The sequence below is a fragment of the Acomys minous genome (assembly GCF_964271855.1).
Source record: "Acomys minous genome assembly, chromosome: 11".
NCBI classification, from domain to species: domain Eukaryota; kingdom Metazoa; phylum Chordata; class Mammalia; order Rodentia; family Muridae; genus Acomys; species Acomys minous.
Window position 1 is genome coordinate 38,192,473 of NC_140492.1, and position 22,286 is coordinate 38,214,758.

Below are 22,286 nucleotides of genomic sequence, written 5' to 3' on the forward strand. Positions count from 1 at the left end.
GATCAAAAGGCAGAGTTGTGGATCCCAGTCCCAACAGATACATCTACAAGACAAAACCTGCCCCGAGGCTCAGGGGCCACTGTGGAAGAGAGGCCGGAGGCACTGTAAGAGCCAGCGGATCAAGGGGTTCGCTGTGAGAGTGCATCTCCCAGGGATGTCAGAAGCTACATCCGTGAAGTCTCACCAATATGACTTCCTACACATGAGCTGAACAAGGACAACAGTGCATTAGTTCTTAAACACATGAGTGTTCTAACGAGGATTACTGCGTTACTGTGTGCCTTACATGTTCTCACGTCTTAAATGGTAATCCAGTCGCTGCATTACCACCATAACAGACTGCTCCCAGGAGCTGGGGAACTGAGCGCTTCAATTACACCTTCACTGTTGCTTTTTACCCTGACTCAGATCGGAAGTGTTGTGTGTGCAGTTTTCTTCCTTGTTCTTTTTATCAGTTACTATTTTTCTTCACTAACTGCTATGGAAATTTTTTGTTTGGGAAAGAATGAAAACTAGTCTGTGTCTCTTTAAGCTGTACATACATTTCCATCCTGCTATACTTATTTAAGACATAGTATGAAAAAAATACATACTATGTGCTTGTGTGCTTTTTTGTCTTTAGTTCTTTTCTTAATCGTTTTCAAATATAGCAAAATATTTGTGCTGTCCAATTTTTATGTTTGTTAACCCTAAGAAATCATCAAGAGTATTTCATATTTGATTTACTAAAATAGTAATGTGCTCTTTTTGGTACTATAAACATTTAAGTTTGTTTGTTTTTTTTTTTTTTGTAACTGCTAAAAATGTTGACATGACACAGTGAAACCCTGTCTTGAAAAAAAAAGTTGACATGAAACATTATTAAACTTTCTTCACTTTATTTTCCATACTGAAAAGAGATGGAAAACTTGGGAAATAATTTCAGAACTTTTTCTAATCAATTACTTTATATTCAAAATTACAGAAAAGAAATGTCATGAAGAGAAGATGTCTTACCTTGAAATGGGATTTTAATATACTTCGTTGTTAACTAAAAAAAAAATGAAACAAAAATGAGTTACTACTCCAAATGCATTTCAACTCAATTTTCTTAGTATTCACATATTTAATACTATTCAATTTTTCAATTATTCAATTCTATTCAGTACCTAATAAAAGATCTAAAGAAAGCAAAGAATTATCTCAATGCAAAGACTTCTTAGTTTTAGGGTTGTTTAAGAGTCCTTAACTAGCCAGGTATAGTGGCGCACACCTTTAATGCCAACACTCAGGAGGCAGAGGCTGGCAAGTTCAAGGCCAGCCTGGTCTACAAAGAGAGTCCAGAATAGCCAAGGCTACACAGAGAAATCCTGTCTTGAAAAAGCGCTCTTAGGAGGCTGTAGAGATGGCCCAGTGGTTAAGCGCTCTTCTAGAGGTCCTGAATTCAATTCCTGGCAACCACATGGTGGTTCATAATGTGATCTGATGCCTTCTTCTGGCATGTAGGTGTTCATGAGAATAGGGTGCTCATATACACAAAATAAATAATCCTTAAGAGAACCTTTAACTATGCAAGTAACCTTGTCAAAATACTCATTGATAAAAATTACTGTTTTTTAAAGATTTGGGGGGACATATACATTTATATTATTACACATAAACTTAAAAACTACATATAGCAAGAAGAACCATGAAACAATCAGGAATTATATAAATGTTACATTCTTAATGTTTTGGCTATTTGTATTTGGCAACCTTGAAGAAAACATCTTTCCTCTCTTGGTAAGTCTAAAATTCTGAATGTAAATCCATATCTATCATATCTTGACATTATCAACTTAAAACATCTATCTAGACTTAAAAACTCCTTAACCCCTAAACAACTAAGCTTAATTGTAAAACTAAACTATCTGGTCTTCAACCCCATCAGAGACTCGAGAAGGGATAAAATTAATTACCTGAGTAGACAGGAAGTGCAGGTTAGCAGCTTCTCAAATGAAAAACAAACAGAGACAGTTTGCTGCCTGAACAGTCACCCAAAACTCTCTATAATGTTGGAGCATCATCTTCAGCCTTCTGGTCCAGTATATCTGACAGATATATTTGTGAGGCAGGAACTAATGAGGACTTGCTTACGCTATCTGGCCGAGTTTGGCTGTTGACTCTGACTGAATCCAAGCTTGCCCATTTTTTAGGTAGAATTCTGTCTGTGGCAGAAACAAGGACATATTGCCCAGTGGCTGGTTTGGCAAATTTGAAGCCATCTCCATAAGGAGGTTCTTTGACGATCAATACACCAGTGCCTTTAATCCCAGCACTCAGGTTGGAGGAGGGAGGTAGCAATAGCACTTGAGGGGAGGGCAGATTTGTATGAGTTCAAGGCCAGCCTGGTCTACAGAGTGATTCCAGGACATCCAAGGCCACATAGAGAAACCCTGCTTCAAAAAAAAACAAAAACAAAAACAAAAAAGGTAAAACTCTACTTTTCAAAAGTGTGTTCTGAGATTTTAAGAAATAAGACAACAAAAGAAATAGCAGGAGACCATACAAGGCACCTGTCTCCAAAAAGAGGATCACTCTCTTCGGGATTAACCAAACTGATAAGAGACTACTGATCAAACACGTGTGCCAATGCACTGCTTCTCTGTAAGAAACACCACAGTTTTCAGCAGACTTAGCTTGTATCCCCAGCCACTGTGAACTTTCCGCCTTTGGAGACTAGCCACCAACTGAACTGCAAAGATTATTTTTACTACACACAAACAGAACACAAAAATCAGCTGCTTAATAAAGAATGGCTACAAAAGTCTAATAAATCTGACTTCACAATAGTCCCACACCTGCCAAAGGCAGCCTCTGTCTGTCGGGTGAGCACCACATTCTGTTATCCCCGGCAAGCACTTCTTTTCAGAACCTCCCTTCTAATGAGGAGGCCCTTGCTCTTTTTGATCCCTCTACTTCATTAAACTATTTCCTCTGTTTATTGTCTGTGTCTATTCAGCCTAAGTGCTGTACTTATAACTCTAGGACAAAACCTCACATGTACCATCTAAAGCAGGTTTGTCCTTTGACAACTGCTCTTCCCTGACTAACAAACAAATCCGCTTATACTAATTTGGTTAAGTTTCTCTTCTGATGAAGTCATTTCTGAAGCTGTTGACCACATCAAGAGAAATAACTAGCAAACACAAGATAAATTTAAATAGACAGCATGTGAGTTCTGGGTAAGTAACAGTGTCCAATGACAACACAGGTTTAATTGCATTTCATTTATTTTAATTTAAAAATTACTTCATTTTTTAAAATACAAAACTCATATTACATAGAGCAAGGTGCCCAGTAAAGCCAAATGTGAGGCAATGGGGCAAACTGCAGTCCAAATTCTGCTTCTGTTATTTCTACCACCATAATGAAAGAAATAAACAGATCAGACAACTAAGCCTTTTGCAGATTTCATTTAATAAAATCTCAATCAAGGGTACTATAATCACAAAAGACCACATGTAATTAAGATAATCTAACTTAATGTAATCAAATATACCTTTTTAGTTCTATAACTAATACACACACACACACACACACACACACACACACACACACACACACACACACACACACTATAGCGTGCATCTTCCCGTCCCAATTCTGACATGTTTTCTGCATACTTAATCTCAGAAAACACATCTCAGTAAATATAAAGTACTGCCTCTAGAAAATGAACACAGTTATTAGTTGTCTTTCAGAGTCTATAAAGATATTACTTCAAAATTATTGAGAAATACTGTATAATGGCTTCCTTCTTGTTCTAGCAAGGCCTTCTACAGCAAGACTCTGATACTGATCTACATCTCTGAGTGCTACTACAACATGTGATCTATGCTATATTGTAAAGCAGATAAGAAAGTGATGCTGAAGAAAATCCAGTTTTCTGACATCTTTCATCTATTTGAACAAGAAAAAGCTGACTGTAATGATGATGTTATGATCCTTCACTAATCAGAGTTCTCTGAACATTTGTGCCTTGTAAGCATTTTCTCACTCTCACAAGTGTTAACATTTTTTAAAGGAGCTGTATTTACTGCTGCACTCTCTGAGAGACACAAATAACCAAGTAAAAAAAGCTGTTCTAATTTACATAACTTCCCATCATTATTTTCCTAATCCAGCTAGAATGGAACTATCATATAGTGAGAAATTTATTTCAATTACAATAGTGTCTAACACAGTAGGCACTCTGTTGTTTGAGGACTAAATTTAATTATCTAATAGATCCACCTTTAAAAAAAAAAAACCACACACAAACCAAAATAAATCTTTCATTTCTGTTACAAAAAAAATCTCAAACTCTATCTGAAAGCAAAATTCATATAAAATATTTGAAGAAACAGAAATTTAGGACTTTTACCCTTTCTCCTTATTACTTCCTATAATGATTTTAATTTTAAAAACTGGGTACATGATCTTCCTCCATAAATGTCTATAATTCTAAATATTACAGAATTACTCCCAGCTTTTCTTCATGTACATAAATTGACTTTGATTTATTGAACTGCTTTCCTGAAACCAGAGATAAATTTGTTTGCTCTGAGTCAAGGTTTCAAGCTCCTGGGCTCAAGTGACCCTCTCACCTTAGCGTCCTCTATGAGGGCACAGATGAACCCTGCTGTGACAGACTTAACCTTAGTGACATATAAAACAAACACTAGGGCAGTTAAAATGAACACCAAATGGAAACTGTAAAAGACACTTACCACAAAACGGAAAGGAAAAGCAAGTAAGTTAATATGATTATAAACAGCAAAATAATGCATAATACCATTGTATGTTATTTGCATAGAACAGGAATATGAAATTATATGCATGCCAAATTAGTCGAACCTGTCTTGGCATGTAAAATTGTGATTTTTGTTTGGTTCTAGTTTTTACCTAAACAAACTGCTGTATTCTTAAAGTAAAAAGCTGGTCACTAATATTTTTAAGTTTGTCTTAAAACCAAGCCTGGCCATATACCCCCTCCTTGCTTTCTTTAAACTCCAAAGCCTCTCTGTTCACTAATGGCTATTTAAATATGTATTTGTATATGTAGATATACATATATACATAAATATAACCTGCTCAGTGTGTATAATGTCACTTGTATGTGTGTTTTCTGGCCTGACCATTTGGCACTAGATAACTAAATGCTGAGCTCATCCCTGAGGAAGACTGCTGCTCCTCCTGCTCTTGGCAGTCTTAACTGCTGTAGTTCTGTGTGTAGTTCAAGTCTTGTGGTCCTCATGCACACTGTCCTGACCTCCACAAGTGCCAGGCACACATGGGATGCTCGGACTTTGGCATGACTGTTGTTGTCCCTTTTCAGCTCACCTCCAGGCAATCATGTGGCGAGACACTACTGTGGTTTTTATATAGAAAGTTATAGGTTTTACTTACCGTGACAGAACCTTTTGAAGCTCCTTTTATTTTACCAATATACACAGAAGTAAATGTAAAATCCAGTTTCAGATCCATCTCATTATTAGGTTTAATACAGGAAATATTTTCCATGTCAGGACTGTATGGACATAATTCAGATGACACCTAACAAAAATAAATAAATAATAAGCATCTCTAAGAATTACAGAAAAGTGGAAAATTATGTCCAAAGACAAAATTCTTTCAATTATGACTAAAGAATTTTATACTGTTCTTGATAGTAAAAAATAGTCACTAAGATTTTTTTAATAAAATGTAGATTTTGAATTTATTTTTTAATTTGTTGTTGTTGTTGCTGTTTATTCTTATCAGCATCACTGACTCTCAGGGTTTATATTTCCCAACACCGCTCCTCTCCACACAGTAGTTAATGTGCAATCTCACTTGTGGGCCTACGAACGGTGGGCGCTTGGCTCTGGGTGGGGAGGGCATTGGCACTTCACATGGGCCAGTAGGTGATGTTCTGTCCCCATGAGAGGCATGGATGGGTGGGAGGGTAGCCACTGGGTTTGCCCTTAGTTGTCTTTCCTGCTAGGTGGGTTACTTTTCACTCTCCTGAGTGCTTGGGGTGGGGACCATGCAGCTCTCAGTACCACAAGAGGAGGGGTGCAGGGGTGGCTCTTGAGGTAAGGCACAACCCTGCCTTTGGCTCTCCTAATGAGTAATTTTCTCTGCTACACCCCTGGCTTTATACCTCCCTCACCCCAAGCCCCAGGAGTCAGGGCCACCTCCTGAGGTTCTTGGAACAGACAGGCTCTGCTGCCCACTCTACCACAGGACTTCTCAGTGCCATGGAGCTGCCCCCTTATGAAGCCTGGGCAGGCAGCACAGCTCATCGTGGCCAGGCTCAGCTGCTTGCCACTTCACCAGGAGATTGTGCTTTGGGATCTTCACTGAGGGAGGTAGGACACCAGGCCAGCGCAAGGGTGAAGGGAGGGGGTATGACTAAGAAAGCTTATGCTTTAGCTAGGGATGTCAACTACCCTCCACATGGCCACCCAGAGCTAAGGTACTGGGGGCCAAGTCAGACCCAACACCCCACCCTCACCATCAGATGTTAAGAGGGATCCCGGCAGATTAGAGGGTGCTGCTGATCTGGAGGCAGGTCTCCAGATCTGACTCAAAAGGCTCTATCCCACCTCAGGTTCTCTAAACCTGAAACCCTTTTCCCCATTAAGGATGCTAGGATGCAGAGTTGGAGAGAGGCGGGGAGGTCAGGGCTAGAACAGAACCAGTGAGATGGTGAAATGACCTTACTGGAGGGGAGTAACAGAAACCCTGTGCTCACATATTAAACTCAGAAACCCAAGAGCTTGCTCCTGGAGAGCTAGAGTGGAAAGGAACGGCCAGAGAAAGCTCCACAAACCACTGACAATGGATGTGGACCCTGCCCTGCCTCATCCCCCAGGAGTGGGCTCAGCCAACTGGGACCTGTGAACACCCTTAAACTGCAATCCTGGGGGAGAAGAAGGTGGGTGGGTCCACAGAAACCCTGGGGCCCCTATGGAAATATGTACCCACATTACATACACACACATACACACACACACACACACACATTCAGTTATTCAGTTTTCCCTGCATCCTGCCTTCCACAGCCCAGGGACCCAGGAGACCTCAGATACATCCCCATTGATTTGAAAAGTAAAAGGAAATCTTATACTTCAATATTTCATTCCCTAAAAAAAAAAAGTTTCAAAAAGTTATGTACAGGGGTGGGGGCTGGGAGCCCTGCCCAGGGTCGGCTGGGAGGAGGGCAGCAGCGGCCTCCCAGCCTGCTCTCTCCTTCCGACCCTGCTCTTGCTGCCTCTTGATCCTCATGGTTTTAAAAGCAAATACTGTGCAGGCACACACGCGCACACACAAATTCTGCCAGACCGGAAACCTGTCCTGAGACCCTCCCCTACCAACAGGAACACTGCTCTTTTGGGCTGAGGGGACCCCCAAGGCAGTGCAGAGTGGGATTGAGGGGGGGGGCATGATGAAGCCTGTCAAAGAGGGTTAGTTCTAGAATTTTTCTAAGCCTTTTTGGGCTTGTTTCCTCAGTTGTAAAATGGACAGTCCCTCTTGGCCTCACCTACCCCAACACCAAGGTGCAGGGACAGACAAGAGAGACAGGAAGGTGCTTTTGGAGACATGGAGGCCCTGGGGACTGGTGGGGGGAACCTCTTGGCCCATGGAGTCCCAAGCAGCCACAGTGGGGGGCAGGCTCTTGAGCCCTGGCCATCCCTAGCAGGGCCTGGTGCTGGGAAGCGCCTAAGAGGAAGGGGGACCAGGGCTCCCCATGAGTGTAGACGAAGGTCACAGATCCCACCTGATGGCGGTCCTCTCTTGACCCAGCCCAGCCTGCTTTGGGGAAAAGGTGTGGGATGGCAGGGAGGCAGAGGGGCTGGGAGCATGCAGCACCCCGCAGGTTCGGGGAGGGACTAAGGTGGCAGGGTATGTGTGTGACAGGAGGAGGAGTGTGACATCCATGGGAGGGACCTCCGCTGAGGGGGCTGTCTGTCTGGAAGCTGTGTTCTATGCCCACCATGTGCTGCTCTTTCTCTGTCACTGAGAAAGCTGCTGTGGGTGTTGCCCTCTGCTAAGTACAGTGGCTTGGCCTTGGTCAGCCAGCTCTTGCTTCCGGATAGAGAGCATGGAGCACCCCGTCTCAGGTCCTGGGGAAGGCTAGACAGTAGACTGTGGGGGTGGGGTGCGACATCCTGGAAAGGGGCATCACATTGTTACTGGCGAACCTCAGCTGGAGGACCAGCCTCGCCATCATGGCTGGCTGTCTCGAAGCTGTGGTCCATGCTCATCATGTCCGGTTCTATCTTGCCAGTGTCGCCGATGAAGCTGCTGTCACTCTCATCCTCCACCAGGTGCACTAGCTGGGTCTTGGGTAGCCAGTTTTTACGTATTACTCGGCGGGCATTGGTGCACATGTCGGCTGCAATGACATTCATCTCACTCTCCTTGAAGTTGAGGGCAAAGTTCTGGCAGTAGCACTTGACAGCATGGAGGACGCGACTGTCCAGTGGCCTGCGTCTAGGGTCATTGGTGGAAGAATGTTTGCCAGCACCACAGCTATTGGCCAGTGTGTTCCAGTCAAAGAAGGAAGCCAGGAGCCGCCGCAGCAAGACCTTGTGCCGCGTGCCTGCACTGACGTGGCAGTTCATGAGCTGTGCCCTTGTGATGTATACATTGGTGCCTGTCACAAGTTCCAGCTTCTCTGACGGGTCACCTTCATCGTAGAGCTTTGGGTGGCAGCGACTGCCGATCTGGTTGATAAGTTCAGCTGGGGGAGATGCCAGGTCTTGGCGCACTCGAATGCGACTGCAGGACTCAAGGACCACAGGGAGGGCCTCTACTTTCTCAGCTGTCGGGAAAACGTTCAACATACTGCCCACGGTGCACCTACTGCAGATCTGACGACGACGGTACTGCTCATCTGTGCCCTCCTCACCCGCATCTTCTTCCTCGTCCCCTTCATTGTGGCAGGAGCCAGGGCTGTCACTAGTGTAAGCACTGGCGGTGCCTGGGCTGGTCCGCTCTGACATGCTGGGCCCACGCACACATCCCCCCACTGCAACCACAGCCACTGCTGGTGTAGCCATAGCCACTGAGACAGGCTGGGGCATCCGGTTAGGGGCCAGGTCTGGTGTGGAGAACTTGCGGCTGCCATTGCTGCCACCACTGCCTCCAGCTTCTTGCTGGCTGCTAGCCTGCAGCCTCTTGGCCATGGGTGTGCACTGCACAGAGTCCAGCTCCTGTTCTGTCTCGCCATGTGGCACAAGGGGCAGTGGCGTGCTACAGGCCGGCCAACCCAACGTCTGCACTTCGGGACTCTGAGGCTCTGAGGATGGGGCCTCCTCTGGGTGCAGGCCCTGGGAGTCACAGCTTGGAGAGCTAACTCTGAGGAAGAACTCAGTGCCTTTCTCCACGATCTCCTGGATCTGCAGGAAGCCAGCTGTATAGATGAGCAGGAACTGGTCCTCTATGTTCATGCACAGCCGGCCTGTATAGCAAAATGTGAGGAGCTGCTGGAATGACCATGGCTGCACAGCGGCCGGCAGCTCTACCACAGCACCACGGCTGCTGTTGAACAAGTCCCGGAAGCAGAAGCTGCTGGCGGCCAGCACAGCACGACGGGCTTTAAAGGCATGGCCCTTAACCACCACTGATACATCACAGTACAGTGCCTGTAGCCGCTGCTCATTGAGGCGCTCGAGGATGCTGTTGCCAAAGTTTGGAATCTCCGTCTGCAAGGTCTACGCCATGGCAGCAGCAGCGGCAGCGGCAGCAGCAGCGGCAGCAGCAGCGGCAGCAGCAGCGGCAGCAGCAGCAGCAGCGCTGTGGCCCGCTCCCGCTCCCGCTCCGGGGCCTCCCAGCGGGCTCCTCAGCGGCAGCCGAGCACGGAGGGCCGCGGCCTCCACGGCCTCGCCTCAGCAGCTATGGTAGCCGTGAGCTATTTTTCAATTTTGAAACCTGGACTTTTTAGATTTTTGTATGTGCATACAAATGAAAAAAACATTCATTTTTATGGGGTACTTTGGATATGTTGGAAGACATTATGCCTATTCTGAGATGTATCTTTAATTTCCTACCTTAATACCTCTTTCTCTCACCAAACAAGTTTGTGTACTTATCACATGAGGTTGGGGAAGAGAGAGAAGGAAAGACAGTGGCTGGGGGGGAAGTTGTTGGGGTAAGGAAAAGCCAAAGAAAACTATCACCAGGTTTATTCTGTATTTTACTATTACTTATATTCTTGAATAAACTACCTCATTAACCTTTGAGTTTCTTAGAATGAAGAGCTATGCTTTTGTTTCTCCCATTTAAACCTGTAAATGGTGCAAAGTCAAGTGGACCCTTGGGTATTTGTTGAATTAAATTGACTATATTAGATTTTAATTCAAGTCTAATAGCTTTCTAACAATATTATTAATTTCCACTGTGTTGGAAATAGCAGAGAATAAAAATGTTGGAATATGTTTTCTGTTTTCAAGGAATTTCTAGGTCTCATGGAAGAGAGAGATGAACATGTAGCTAATTATTTACATTATAGCAAACTGTACACTGGAAATTTTTACCGGGTAAATGGATAAGTAATAAGAACCCAGAATCCCCTGGAGAAACAGTGGTGATGTCACAGAGAGGGCAGTGTATGATCTATGACATGAAGCAATGTTTACTATGTGGCCATGGAGGAAGAAAACCTAATCATATTGAGGTAAGCACTATATATGAATCTGAAAAGTTCTAGAAACTACAAATTATGGTAACTTGTGGCATAGTCAACTTGTTAGATTGAAAGTTTAAGAATTATCTGGTGGAGTGGAGAGATGGATCGGTGGTTAGGATGAGAGGCTTCTCTTCCGGAAGATCAAGGTTTGCTTCTCACAGCCTATGTGGTGGCTCACAATCGCCTGCATCTCCAGTGCCTGCAATCAGGTGCCCTATTTTGCCCTCCAAAGCTATCAGGCAAGTAAAACACTCATACACAGAAAATAAAAATAGGATTATTTGAATTAAAACAATTCTCTGGCCACAGTTTTTCTTTGAGTACTTAATTATATTTTGAAATTTATTAGTGGCTGTCATGAAGCGCTTTGATTTTTTTAGATCAAAATTCATTTTTAATCAGTCATTTCTGTGGAATTCTTTCTAATAGCAAAAAAGTAGGATAATCTAAATAAATGACTAGTCATGGAGAAAAAAATCAGATATTAATGCTGAGTGCAGAATTACTGTAATAAAAAAAAAGGCCCAAACCTAAAATTAGTCCCAAGACTTAACTCAGTAACTATATTCTTTTCTGCCACTGTTTTCTTTTTTTTTTTAATAATAACACATTTTTATTGAAAATTAAAAATAATTCCTATTACATCTCATTTCCTATCCCATCCCATGCATCCTCCCAACCCTCCCTTCCTCCCACTTTCACCCCAATCCCCCTTCCCTGTGACTGTGACTGAGGAGGATCTCCTCCCCCTGAATATGGTGCTAGGGTATCAAGTCTTTTCTTGGTAGACTGCTATCCTTCCTCCGAGTGCCATTGGGCCTCCCCAACAAAGGGACATGTCTGCCACTGTTTTCAATTCACTATTCCCTACTTGGTTTTATTCAGTTTTTTAAATTGATAGAAACAAGTTTAGGTTTAGTGCTTTAGTTTAAAATAAGTTTTTAAATATTTCAGATTTTTTTTTTTAATTTCAGATCTCTATGACTACTGACCAAACAGGTTCTCCTGTCCCTTTCACAAGTAAAGTTAATGGAAGTTTGGGGTGGTTGGGTTAACTTTCTTGTGGTCCTGCACTCAGCAAAAAGCAAAACTAAGACCCAAATTCAGGCTTATCTGTTCAGGTCAAGTATTCAAACAAACAAAATTGCTTCTATCAACCTCAATACTGTTCTTGCCATTATGTTTTAATATACTTTTCAATGGCCTGAGGCATGTTCTTGTATGCATATATTTTATGTATCCTCAGCACACAGCATTTATGCAGAGAGCCAGTGAAACTGAATCAAAGTCTTACAGACTAAATTTTTTAGCATTTGTTCTATATAAAGCCAGACTGAACTTTTGAACTGGCAGATAGATGATACCTCTGCAAAATACTACAGTTTAGTAAATGCCTCACACAATTCCTCAGTTTAGTGAACAGTAGCCTTCCCATCTGCATGCATGATACCGTGATTATATATACAGAATTATACTATAAATTGTTTGGGGCTATCATACATGCATACAAATATTTTGGTCATAGTTACCCTCAACTCTTTCCCTAATTCCTCCTAGCTCTAACCCCATCGTCCTTGCTACTGCAGTTTTAATTAGCAGTTAAGGGGTGTATGCAGTCGGTCAGGCAAGCCTGATGACCTGAGCTTTATTTGACCCCTGGAATCCACATGGCAACTCCCATAAGTTGCCCTCGGATCTCTACAAAAATGCCTTACACACACAAAATAAATATTTGTTAAGTGCTTAAGAACCCTCTGTTGCACCAAATCTATATGCTTTATTATAACTTCTATATTTGAAGACCGACAGCTTTATGTGAAGAAAAGAAATAATTCCAAGTAGATATCTTACTCCAAGAGTAGTAAATACAAAGTTATAGTTCAAGGAGAACCACAGAGAAGAAAATACTCAAGTCACAAAATATTTAGACTCTTAAAAAGATGTCACTAAAACTAATAGGGAAGTTGTTGCAAAACTCGCCATCAGGAACTGCATAATTTTTGTCATAATATTCTGCTTATGAAAACAATAGATATTAAATAGTAGGAGTATTTCACTGGGGGCTGGAAACACGGCTCAGCAAGTAAGGGTAGCTTCCATCAAAACTAACAGCCTGGTGCCCGGACTTGGGGGGGCGGGGGGGAGAAGCACGCGGCAGGCATGGCAGGAACATGGCAGGAACTGTGCGCACACCTAGCTGGCGGGACCTTAGCTCTAGGCAGACACCGCCGGTCCGAGGGGATTGAACAGCCACTGCCAGCGGGAGCCCAAGTCTCACCTGCACCAATTCCTCTCTTCGGTGCTAAGACTATTTATTGTCCAGAGAAGTCCTGATGAACCAACACTAAGCAAAGCTGAATTTGTTGAGAAAGTTCGTCAGAGTAACCAGGCCTATCACGATGGACACAGCTATCCTTTTTGTATAACAAAGCCTTGGCAGTTGACCCTCAGAACTGCATTTTTTTTTCCGTAACAGGAAAATTCATTTTTTTTATTTAATTAATATATTCAGATTACATCTCAATTGTTATCCCATCACTTGTATCCTCCCATTCCTCCTTCCCTCCCACTTTCACCCTATTCCCCTGCCCTATGTCCGTGACCGAGGGGGCCTTGTCCCCCAGTATATGATCATAGGCTTTTAAGTCTCATCTTGGTAGCTATCTATCCTTTCTATCCAGCCATTAAAAACAAGGAAATCCTGAAATTTATGGACAAATGGAGGGAACTAGAAATGATCATACTGAGTGAGTTACCCAGAAGCAGAAAGACTCACAAGGTATATACTCATATTTGGACACTAGTTCAAGAGGCATTTCCCATGAAAGTCTTCACCTACCAGGAGATTGGGATAGATGTGAGTGCATCCTACTGGGACTCTAGATGAGAGAAGCATGGGAAAATGGAGAAATAGAAGGATCCAGAGGGTCCTAGAAGCCTACAAGAAGAACATCAGGATGAGCAGAACCGGGCCCAGAGGTTCTACTCAAACTACTGCACCAACCAAGGACAATCCATGCAGTCAACAGTGAACCCCTACTCAGATCTAGCCTATGGACAGGACAATCTCCACACTTGAGTGGAGAGTGGGAACTGACTCTGACACAAATTCTGGTGCTCCATATTTGACCACTTCCCCTTGGTGGGGATGCCTGGTGGCACTCAGAACTGCATTTTATACAGCAATAGATCTGCAGCCTACATCAAAACCCAGGAGAACTGCAAGGCACTGGACGATGCAATCCAAGTCCGACTCCTCAACCCCAAAGACCCGGACAGGGATCAGTTTGAGAAGACTAGGATTACTATTACTATCAGTCGCCTCCCATACCAACGCTGGCAAGAATGTGAAGAATTGGGCAAGAATATATTTAAAGCCAAGTGAATAAGAAAAGGTCTGAGAAATGCAGGATGGATGTGAGGTTAATTAGGAATTAAGAAAATAACACATGTTAACATAGCAGCTTATGTATTCACATTTAAGTTAAATAAAGGTTGTGTAAAATAAAAAAAATAAAAAAATAAAAAAACAAAGACTAAGAGCCTGAGCTCAGTCCTGGAACCCACACAATGAAGAACCACTGCAGGTTGTCCTGACTTCCACAACTGTGCCATGGCCTACACATCTCACACATGTATGCACCAATAAGTAAACAAATATAATAAAATTTGTCTTAAGCTTTGATAATGAAACAACAACAACAACAAAAGGCTTTAGAATATCATTTCATTGTCACTCTATCAGAAGCATGACTAAGTTACCTGCACAGATTCACATGCACCCAGCAGTGGTTCTGAGGACTGTGAAGCAGACGTTGGTTCATTCCTACTCAGAAGCTCATAATCGTCACCAGGCTGTAACCTTGCAACTGCTGAATTCTTATGTTCAACTGGTCCTTCCTCATCACTGGAAACAACAACTGAAAAGGGCAATGTATTTTAAGTGTGTGCCAATAATGACATAAAAAAAGAACTTTCTAAGTAGTTATCTTCATCTATGGTCAACTTAGATCTAGCCTACTTTTCACTATATGATTAGTAGTTATATACTGACTCAGTATCAGCATCATTATCCAACAGGTTCCTACAGTCCAACCGACCTTATAGTATTTTAAGATGACTGAAGCCATGAGGAAACATGCAGTCTGGGTGCTGAGTGCCCTCAAAGATGTGCGGGCTGAAGGTTGGTCCTGTGGGTGTCACTGCTGAGATAAAGTGGAGCCTTTCAGAGGTGGGGCCTAGCAATGGAGTAGCCTCCGGTCACTAGACATCCTGAGGTCACTGGACTTGCCAGAAGGGGATATGGAGTTGTCTGTTAAAGCCATGCCCTTTGCTCCCAGGAGAATAAAATACATGGTTTCACTCTACAATATGCTCCCCAACATTTCCTGCCATCTAGAACATCCACTAGAGCCCCAAAGCACTGGGGCCACTCAATCTTGAACTGAGGCCTACATAACTTTAAGCCAAAACAATTTTTTTTTCTTATCTCCCTCTCTCAACTCTGAACCAAAATCAATCCTTTTTCTTTCCTTCTCTCTTCTCTTTCTTTTGTGCTGGAGGTTGAATCCTGGTCTTGGAAATGCTAACCAAGCACTATGCCACTGAGCTACATTCCCAGCCCAGTCTTTTACTAAGTAATTATAGCAGGGATGCTGTTCCAGTGCTAGAACAGATAAGTTTATGATTTCTAGTTATAACAAAGTATTGTGATATCAGTCTAAACTGTGCCCTAAGTCACATTGGTTTCTTGAGGAAGGGGGAATGGATGACTAGAAAATACAGACACAACCGTGTATGTGTACCCTGTGGACCTTTTCAATTTTTATACCAGATGACAACTATTGTTAAGAATGAACTAATGCAAAATTAATGGCAATTATGAAACTGCACTTAAGTTCCATTTCAACAGCAGCACAGTAATACTGATCTTCAAAGAATCTTTTTTTAAATTACTGGGTTACTTCATGGTAAATACTTTTTTAATTTACTCTTAGGACTAAAAAGATGGTTCAGTGATTAAGTGCACTTTCCTGCTCTTATAAAGGACCTGAGTTTGGTTCCGAGCAACAACGTGGTGGCTGAAAACCATCTGTAACTACATTTCCAAGGAATCTGGCGCCTTCATTTGGTCTGAGGACATGAGGTATGCATGTGCTGCACATACATATATGCAAGAAAAATACCCACACAAATAAAATAAAAAGAACTTACTATTGCCAAACTCCACCTGTGTATCCCAATCAGCATCACAAGACTCCAAAGGGAAGGGTGAGGATGTTTCCTCCCAAGTTAATCTGTTTCCCAGGGGCCCAGACAGCTTCTGCTTTAGCAGGATTTGAAGATAGCAGAGGCTCTACATGAAGCCTTGGAGACAAGGGTCTTTACAATTTCCTTTACTTACTTGGTTCAGCCGAGATCAACAATTGGTTCTCTTCACTGTTTCCACCTAGAAGAGATGTTTCTTTGATGGTCTGCTCCTCGCCCTTCACTGCCAGGGAAGAATTTTCCACCACATCGCTAGAACCAGCGCTCTCCGGGCTCTTGCTGGGCGAGCAGGCCCTTCCAGAGGCAGCACTACCACCTGACTCCTGATCTGCATGTGAGCACAGTCTGCTGGCCTCACCCTCTAAAGGCTCAGGTGTGAGTCCCTCAGGTGGTGCCGGGTCCTGGTCAGAGGTTTCACTTGACTCTCCAAGCTTGCTGGAGACTGTTGAGCCGTTTTTTTCTTCTTTCTAAACATTTTTTTTAAAAATACAGAAATTACGTTTTTCCATTTGGCTTCCCTATGGCATACTTCTAAGGTTTAAGTTCACAGGAATAATATAAAAGTATCATTTTTGTAGGTCTATAGACAGACAGCTACACATCTATACTAACTATACTTGGCAGTGCCCAAGTATGATGATACAGGGTTTGACCTATTAAATCTGATGCCTAAATAATTTGTAAAGGATCAAATAAAGATATTTCCATGGGCAGTGGTGGTGCACACCTTTCATCTCAGCACTTGGGAGGCAGAGGCAGGAAGTTCAAGGGTAAACTCTCCCCCCCCCCACCCACCAAATATAAAGAAAAAGGAAAAAAACAAGAAAAATTCAAAGAAATATCCATATGCAACAAAGTCATAACAAAAGTTACTTTTGGTAACAAAAGCAAAAATATTGAATAATAAAGAACATTTAAAATGATGAATCACTGCTTTCAACATCATTATTAATTACTCCATTCTCATTCTAAATAACCTAGGATCCTGACATGACTTCTGATTCAAAGGAATTCCAACTTGCCTCTTGTCTTTCCTGAAAGACTGTAATATGCTTTTCTTTTATTCATTTAACTAAAGAAGCTTTCGTTTTCATCATTTGACAAAAAACATATAGTTCTCGACTAGAATCTAGTTTCTAGATGGACTCTGCAGAAAAAATCCAAAGTGTTCTGCATCATTTCAGAAAACACAGCTCTACAAATACCTGACAGCATAGGTAGGTTCGGTACATCCTTTCAACAGAAAAAAAGGTGTGTGCTCACCAAACCAATCACAATTACAAGACAATCTTCAGCAGTAAGAAACAGTGTATAAGACTCCTAACTCTTCCATTTTGGACCTATTATTTGGAGATACCAATAATATAGTTCTCTTTGGGAACTATAAAAACATAACAGGAGAGCTGGAGAGATGGCTCAGTGGTTAAGAGCACTGGCTGCTCTTCTAGAGGTCCTGAGTTCAATTCCCAGCAACCACATGGTGGCTCACAGCCATCTATAAAGATATCTGATGCCGTCTTCTGATGTGCAATGTACATACATTAAATGAATAAATAAATCTTTTAAAAGATAAGAGGCTTCTCAGGTGATATGACACTAGGACTGACTACTATGACAGTTAAGCTTGACTACAAACTTGACCATCAAGAAGAACTTAAACAGAGGAAACCACACCTCTGGGTATATGAGGGCTTTACTACAGAAGACCCAAGGAAGGGGAGATCCACCCAGAATGTGGGCTGCCCCACTCAACGTCCAGGGTGGATAGGAGACGTTCAGAAGAGAAAGAGCTACTACAGCTTTCTGCTTCTCAGATGCCATAAAGTGAGCTGCCCTGCTCTGCCATGTCCTACCCAGTCCATAATGGGACTGAACTCTGAAACCATGACTCAAAGTAAGTCTTCCTTTAAAACGTGTTTTCTCTAGGCTGGAGACATGGTTCAAAGGCTAAGAGCAGCTGCTGCTCTTGCAAAGACCCAGGTTAGATTCCCAGAGCACCTATAATGCAGGTCACAACCATCTATAACTCCAATTCTCAGGGATCTGAGGCCCTCTTCTGGCCTCCCCGAGTATTCCACACACATTGTGCACAGATACACATGGAGACAAGCCACCATTACACAGAAAATTAAAATAAATCATTTTTATGTTTTTTATAATTATATACATAACACGATAATAGAAGTATTTAAAGTAGCTCTTTAGAAATAGGTGATGAGGACTGGAGAGATGGCTCAGCCGTTAAAAGCTAGGCTCACAACCATAAATATAAGAGAAATAGGTGATGAGAGCTGGGCATGGTGGTGCATGCCTTTAATCCCAGCATTCGGGAGGCAGAGGCAGGTGGATCACTGTGAGTTCAAGGCCAGCCTGGTCTACAAAGCAAGTCTAGGACATTCAAGGCTACACAGAGAAACCCTGTCTCAAAAAAAAAAAAAAAAAGGAAAGAAATAGATGATGAAGCTGACCAGTGGCCATGCATGCCTTTAACTGTAGCACTTGGGAAGCCGAGGCAGACAGATCTCTGTGAAATCAAGGCCTGGTCTAGAGAGCAAGTTCTAGGACAACCAGGGCTACACAGAGAAGCCCTGTCTCAAAACAAAAACAAAAACAAAAAAAGATAAAGATAAATATGTGTTAATGATAAAAATCTAATAGTAATTTCACAGAGCAAATGAAAAATGCAAGTGAATGGGGATTAGTTAAAAATGAAGAGAAAAAAAAGATAGTATTTGGTTAAAAAGCAGTGGTACTTTTTTAGTCATACCTGGAATTTACTCCAGTAATTCTACATTCTCAAGATAAGTTTTATGAATTTTTTAAATAAAATTTAACTGGCTGGCAAGATGGTGTGCTACCAAGCCTGACAACCTGAGTCAGACCACTCCTACACACCTGATGAAATGAGGCGACAACTCCCACAAATTGTGCTCTGAGAGCCATGAACACACACAACAGGTGGAAGAGGAATAAAGAAAATAAAAGTAAGGTAATTTAAAATTTAAAACATGAAGTTTGCACAGAACTAGAAAAAAAATGAAAGAAACCCAGTAAAGCAGGACATTCAAAGAGCATTATTTCGATACAGTTATCTATTTTTATTGCAGCACAAAACCATTTCCTATGACAGTTAGATACACCTACTTACCACACATTCCGCTGACACATCCAATGGAGACTTAGAAGTATGAGAACCACATAAATTACTCCTAACCCTTTTCTTTCTCTTCCTGGACACTGGAGTATGCTCCATCTCTGAACAAGAAGATAAAGCGTTCTTGCTGCTGGTCCCCACTTCAAGACAATCACAACCTGTATTTCCATTATTAAGATCTTTAAGAAACATAAAAAGCACAATTAATGCCAAAAGAGCACATAAAAGTTCCTTTTACATGAGTTCATACTAGTATCAAATTAATAAAACAAACCTCTATAAATGACACTGGCTAAAAATATAAAAGGTACATCCTATATAAACCAGCTCTGTTCTTTAGACAATAGATGTGACAGATACATTACAAATTTATGGGGAAAATATATCCTTCCATTGAGTAATGGTAAAAAAAAAAAAAACAAACAACTAATCACGGGTTCACTATTTTGTACAAATACACTTCCGTTGTTGTTGTTGTTGACAGTTTCTCTGTGTAGGCCTGGCTACCCTGGAACTCTCTCTGTAGACCAGGCTGGCCTCGAACTCAGAGATCCACCTGCCTATGCTTCCCAACTGCTGGGATTAAAGGGTTTAAATAAAATATGGAAAATCTGTCTTTTTAAATATTTATATAATTCACCACTATTTTTAAAACTAGTCACCATATATTTAACTTAAAAGTAAAGGCACTAAAATGTAAGAGTAAAATTATGATTTTTTTTTTAAAAAGTCAAAATATCTTTCCTCACAACTGTCTTTCGAATGGGATCATTTACAATGATATAAATATGCTTGATAGTTTCTTCTTTTAATAATCAAAACTCTCCTAATCTGGAGCTCCGGGCAGCACCTGTATGCGGGCGATGCTCCGATGCTCCCCGAGGCGAGGGGGTCAACCAGTGACTCTACTGGCCCTGGGAATGATGGACACAGTGGCCTGCATCCCAGGCTCCATGGCCAAGAGTGTGTGACCCTTCTGATCCAGCGAGGCCTACGAGGAAGCCATGAAGGAAGACCTGGCCGATTGGCTCTGTTTCTTGTCCTGTCTAGGTCTACCAGGCAGTGGTGATGGCTACCTCACGGGGCTGGCTACAGGCACAATCCTGTGCCAACATGCCAATGCTGTCATCGAAGCTGCCTGGGCCCTGGCTGTTGCCCGCCCAACTGGAAGTGTGGCCTTCCAGACACACAGTGTGGTGCCTGGCTCCTTCATGGACAGAGGCAACGTGGCCACTTTCATCGGCTGGTACTGGGCAGAGCTGGGCGTGCCTGAAGTGCTCACATTTGAGACAGAGGATCTGGTGCTGCACAAGAAGAGCTTGGTGCTGTGCCTGCTGGGAGGCGGCCTGCCATAGGGCGCGCCTCGGCCTGCTTGCCCTGAGGCTGGCACAGTTTAAGCACGAGCTTCAGGCTACCTCCTCAGGTCTCCAATGTCCCCGCTACTGAAGAGGATTCCACTGAAATTGCTGCTGCACAAGGGGCTGCCACCCGCACACCCGCATGACACCCACTGACCTCCGAAACCTCAGTGAGCTGGTGAGGGAGATCCTGAGCGGTTGCACCTGCCCTGACCCATGATCACGGTCTTGGGGGAGTACCGAGTGGGAAATTCCAGCTTGCTCATCTTCTTGAGGGTGCTGAGGAGCCACGTGATGGTGCATGTGGGTGGCGGTTGGGACACTGGAGCACTACCTAGACAAACATGACCGTTGCTACTGCTCCTCTACTGCCCACTGTCTGTCCCAGCAGAAGGAGGGTACTAGCCCCTACACCGGGGCTCAAGGCCAGAAGTGACCCCCATCAGCCTGGGAAGCACAAAGGAGGGGCCTGAGACCCCGCTCAGGTCCCGTGATCAGCTGCCCCCTGCCCAGCTCCGCGGCTACTCCAGGGACAGTGACTCCTCAGCCTCCTCGGCCCAGAGCATAACTGTGGGCGCCCGCAGTGAGGACTTGTCCCCTGGCTTGTTCCCGGAGGGAGCAGCCCAATTACCGGCTAACCTCCGGCCTCTAGACCTCCCGGAGACAGATGGCCACCCCTCTCTCAGGCAGTCTCCAGATGAACTGAACCAGGGGCGGCCACACAAGGCTCCCAGAGGACAAGGCACTCAGTTGTGCTGGAAGAGGAGGTGCTGGTGGTGTGGAGAGACACAGAAGGGCAACACTGCGGCTGGCCTGGGGCAGAGGGAGGAGGGGGCGGGGTGGGAGGAATTGGGGGTCCTACAAGGAGTACTCCCGCAGACTCCACGTGCCCGCAGATTCCACGTGCCCGCAGCCCTGCAGCACCCAGAGCCCCGGCCCAGAGCTGGCCGCCACACCCGCCAGTGCCTTCCACATGCCCCTGCAGCTTGCCCCACAGCAGGAGCAGCAGCTGTCCCAGTGCTTGAAGAGGAATTCTTGGAGGCGGTTACCAGCCATACCCTCAGGGGATCAGCCCCTGACTCTCCAGCTCCGGACTCTGCTTACTGTTCATCCAGCTCCTCGTGTTCATTACTCCTGGGCAGCAAGTATGGTCCACTTGGGGAATCAGGCCACACAGAATGACTGCCTGTGCCCTGCAGCCAAGCTCTGTCCAGTTCTTCCAATGAAGGCAGCCTCTGCCTTACAGTAGTGGGGTGGGGGGGGCGGGGGGGAGCGGTCACTGGATGCAACCAGCAGCTCTCTGGCTGGCACAGAACGAACCCTCAATGACCTGGGCAAGGGGGGCGGATGGACACACAGCCAGACCGTAAAGCCTCACTTTCATCATGAAGGAGTGTTGGATTTTTGTCAAAGGTTTTTTCTACATCTAGTAAGATTATAATTTTTTTCTTTCAGTTTGTTTATATAGTGGATTACATTAATGGACGTTTGTATGCTGAACCATCCCTGCATGCCTGGTATGAAACTTACTTGATCATGGTGGATGATGTATATGATGTATTCTTGGACTCAGTTAATATTTTTGTATCAATGTTCATGAGTGAAATTGGACTGAAATTTTCTTTCTCTGTTGAGTCTTTCTGTGGTTTAGGTATCAGGGTGACTGTGGCTTCATAGAATGAGTTTGGCAATGTTTCTTCTGTTTCTATTTTGTGGGATAGTTTGAGGAATATTGGTTTTAGCTCTTCTTTGACTGTCTAGTCCCGGGCTTTTTTTTTTTTTAAGATGGGAGACTTGTGGTGACTGCTTTTATTTCCTTAGGGGTTAC

The 22,286-nt window shown here is 43.5% G+C and overlaps 2 protein-coding genes and 1 pseudogene across 7 annotated transcripts in view; 1 reads left to right on the plus strand and 2 right to left on the minus strand.

Moving 5' to 3' along the window:
* The window catches only part of SENP7 (SUMO specific peptidase 7), a 115,382-nt gene that overhangs the window by 23,086 nt on the left and 70,010 nt on the right, over positions 1 to 22,286 (minus strand). For all 5 annotated transcript variants that reach the window (XR_014783181.1, XM_084801543.1, XM_084801542.1 and 2 more), the window contains 5 exons: positions 19,095 to 19,279; positions 16,083 to 16,413; positions 14,441 to 14,598; positions 5,410 to 5,556; positions 997 to 1,030 (listed from right to left, as the gene is read on the minus strand). Coding sequence is in view for 4 of the 5 variants with exons in the window: in XM_084801543.1 (XP_084657669.1) it covers positions 997 to 1,030; positions 5,410 to 5,556; positions 14,441 to 14,598; positions 16,083 to 16,413; positions 19,095 to 19,279 (855 nt within the window). In the remaining variant the exon portion in view is untranslated. The remainder of the gene's footprint in view (positions 1 to 996; positions 1,031 to 5,409; positions 5,557 to 14,440; positions 14,599 to 16,082; positions 16,414 to 19,094; positions 19,280 to 22,286) is intronic.
* On the minus strand, positions 5,819 to 10,005 carry LOC311608811 (nucleus accumbens-associated protein 1-like; the record flags this gene model as incomplete). Its single annotated transcript, XM_084801443.1, is given in 4 exon segments — positions 5,819 to 5,838; positions 5,841 to 5,914; positions 8,182 to 9,704; positions 9,985 to 10,005. Coding segments are annotated over 4 exon segments (1,638 nt in total).
* Positions 19,286 to 21,640, plus strand: LOC311608812 (GAS2-like protein 1; annotated as a pseudogene). Its single transcript has one exon. The product of its transcript is annotated as a GAS2-like protein 1 (transcript).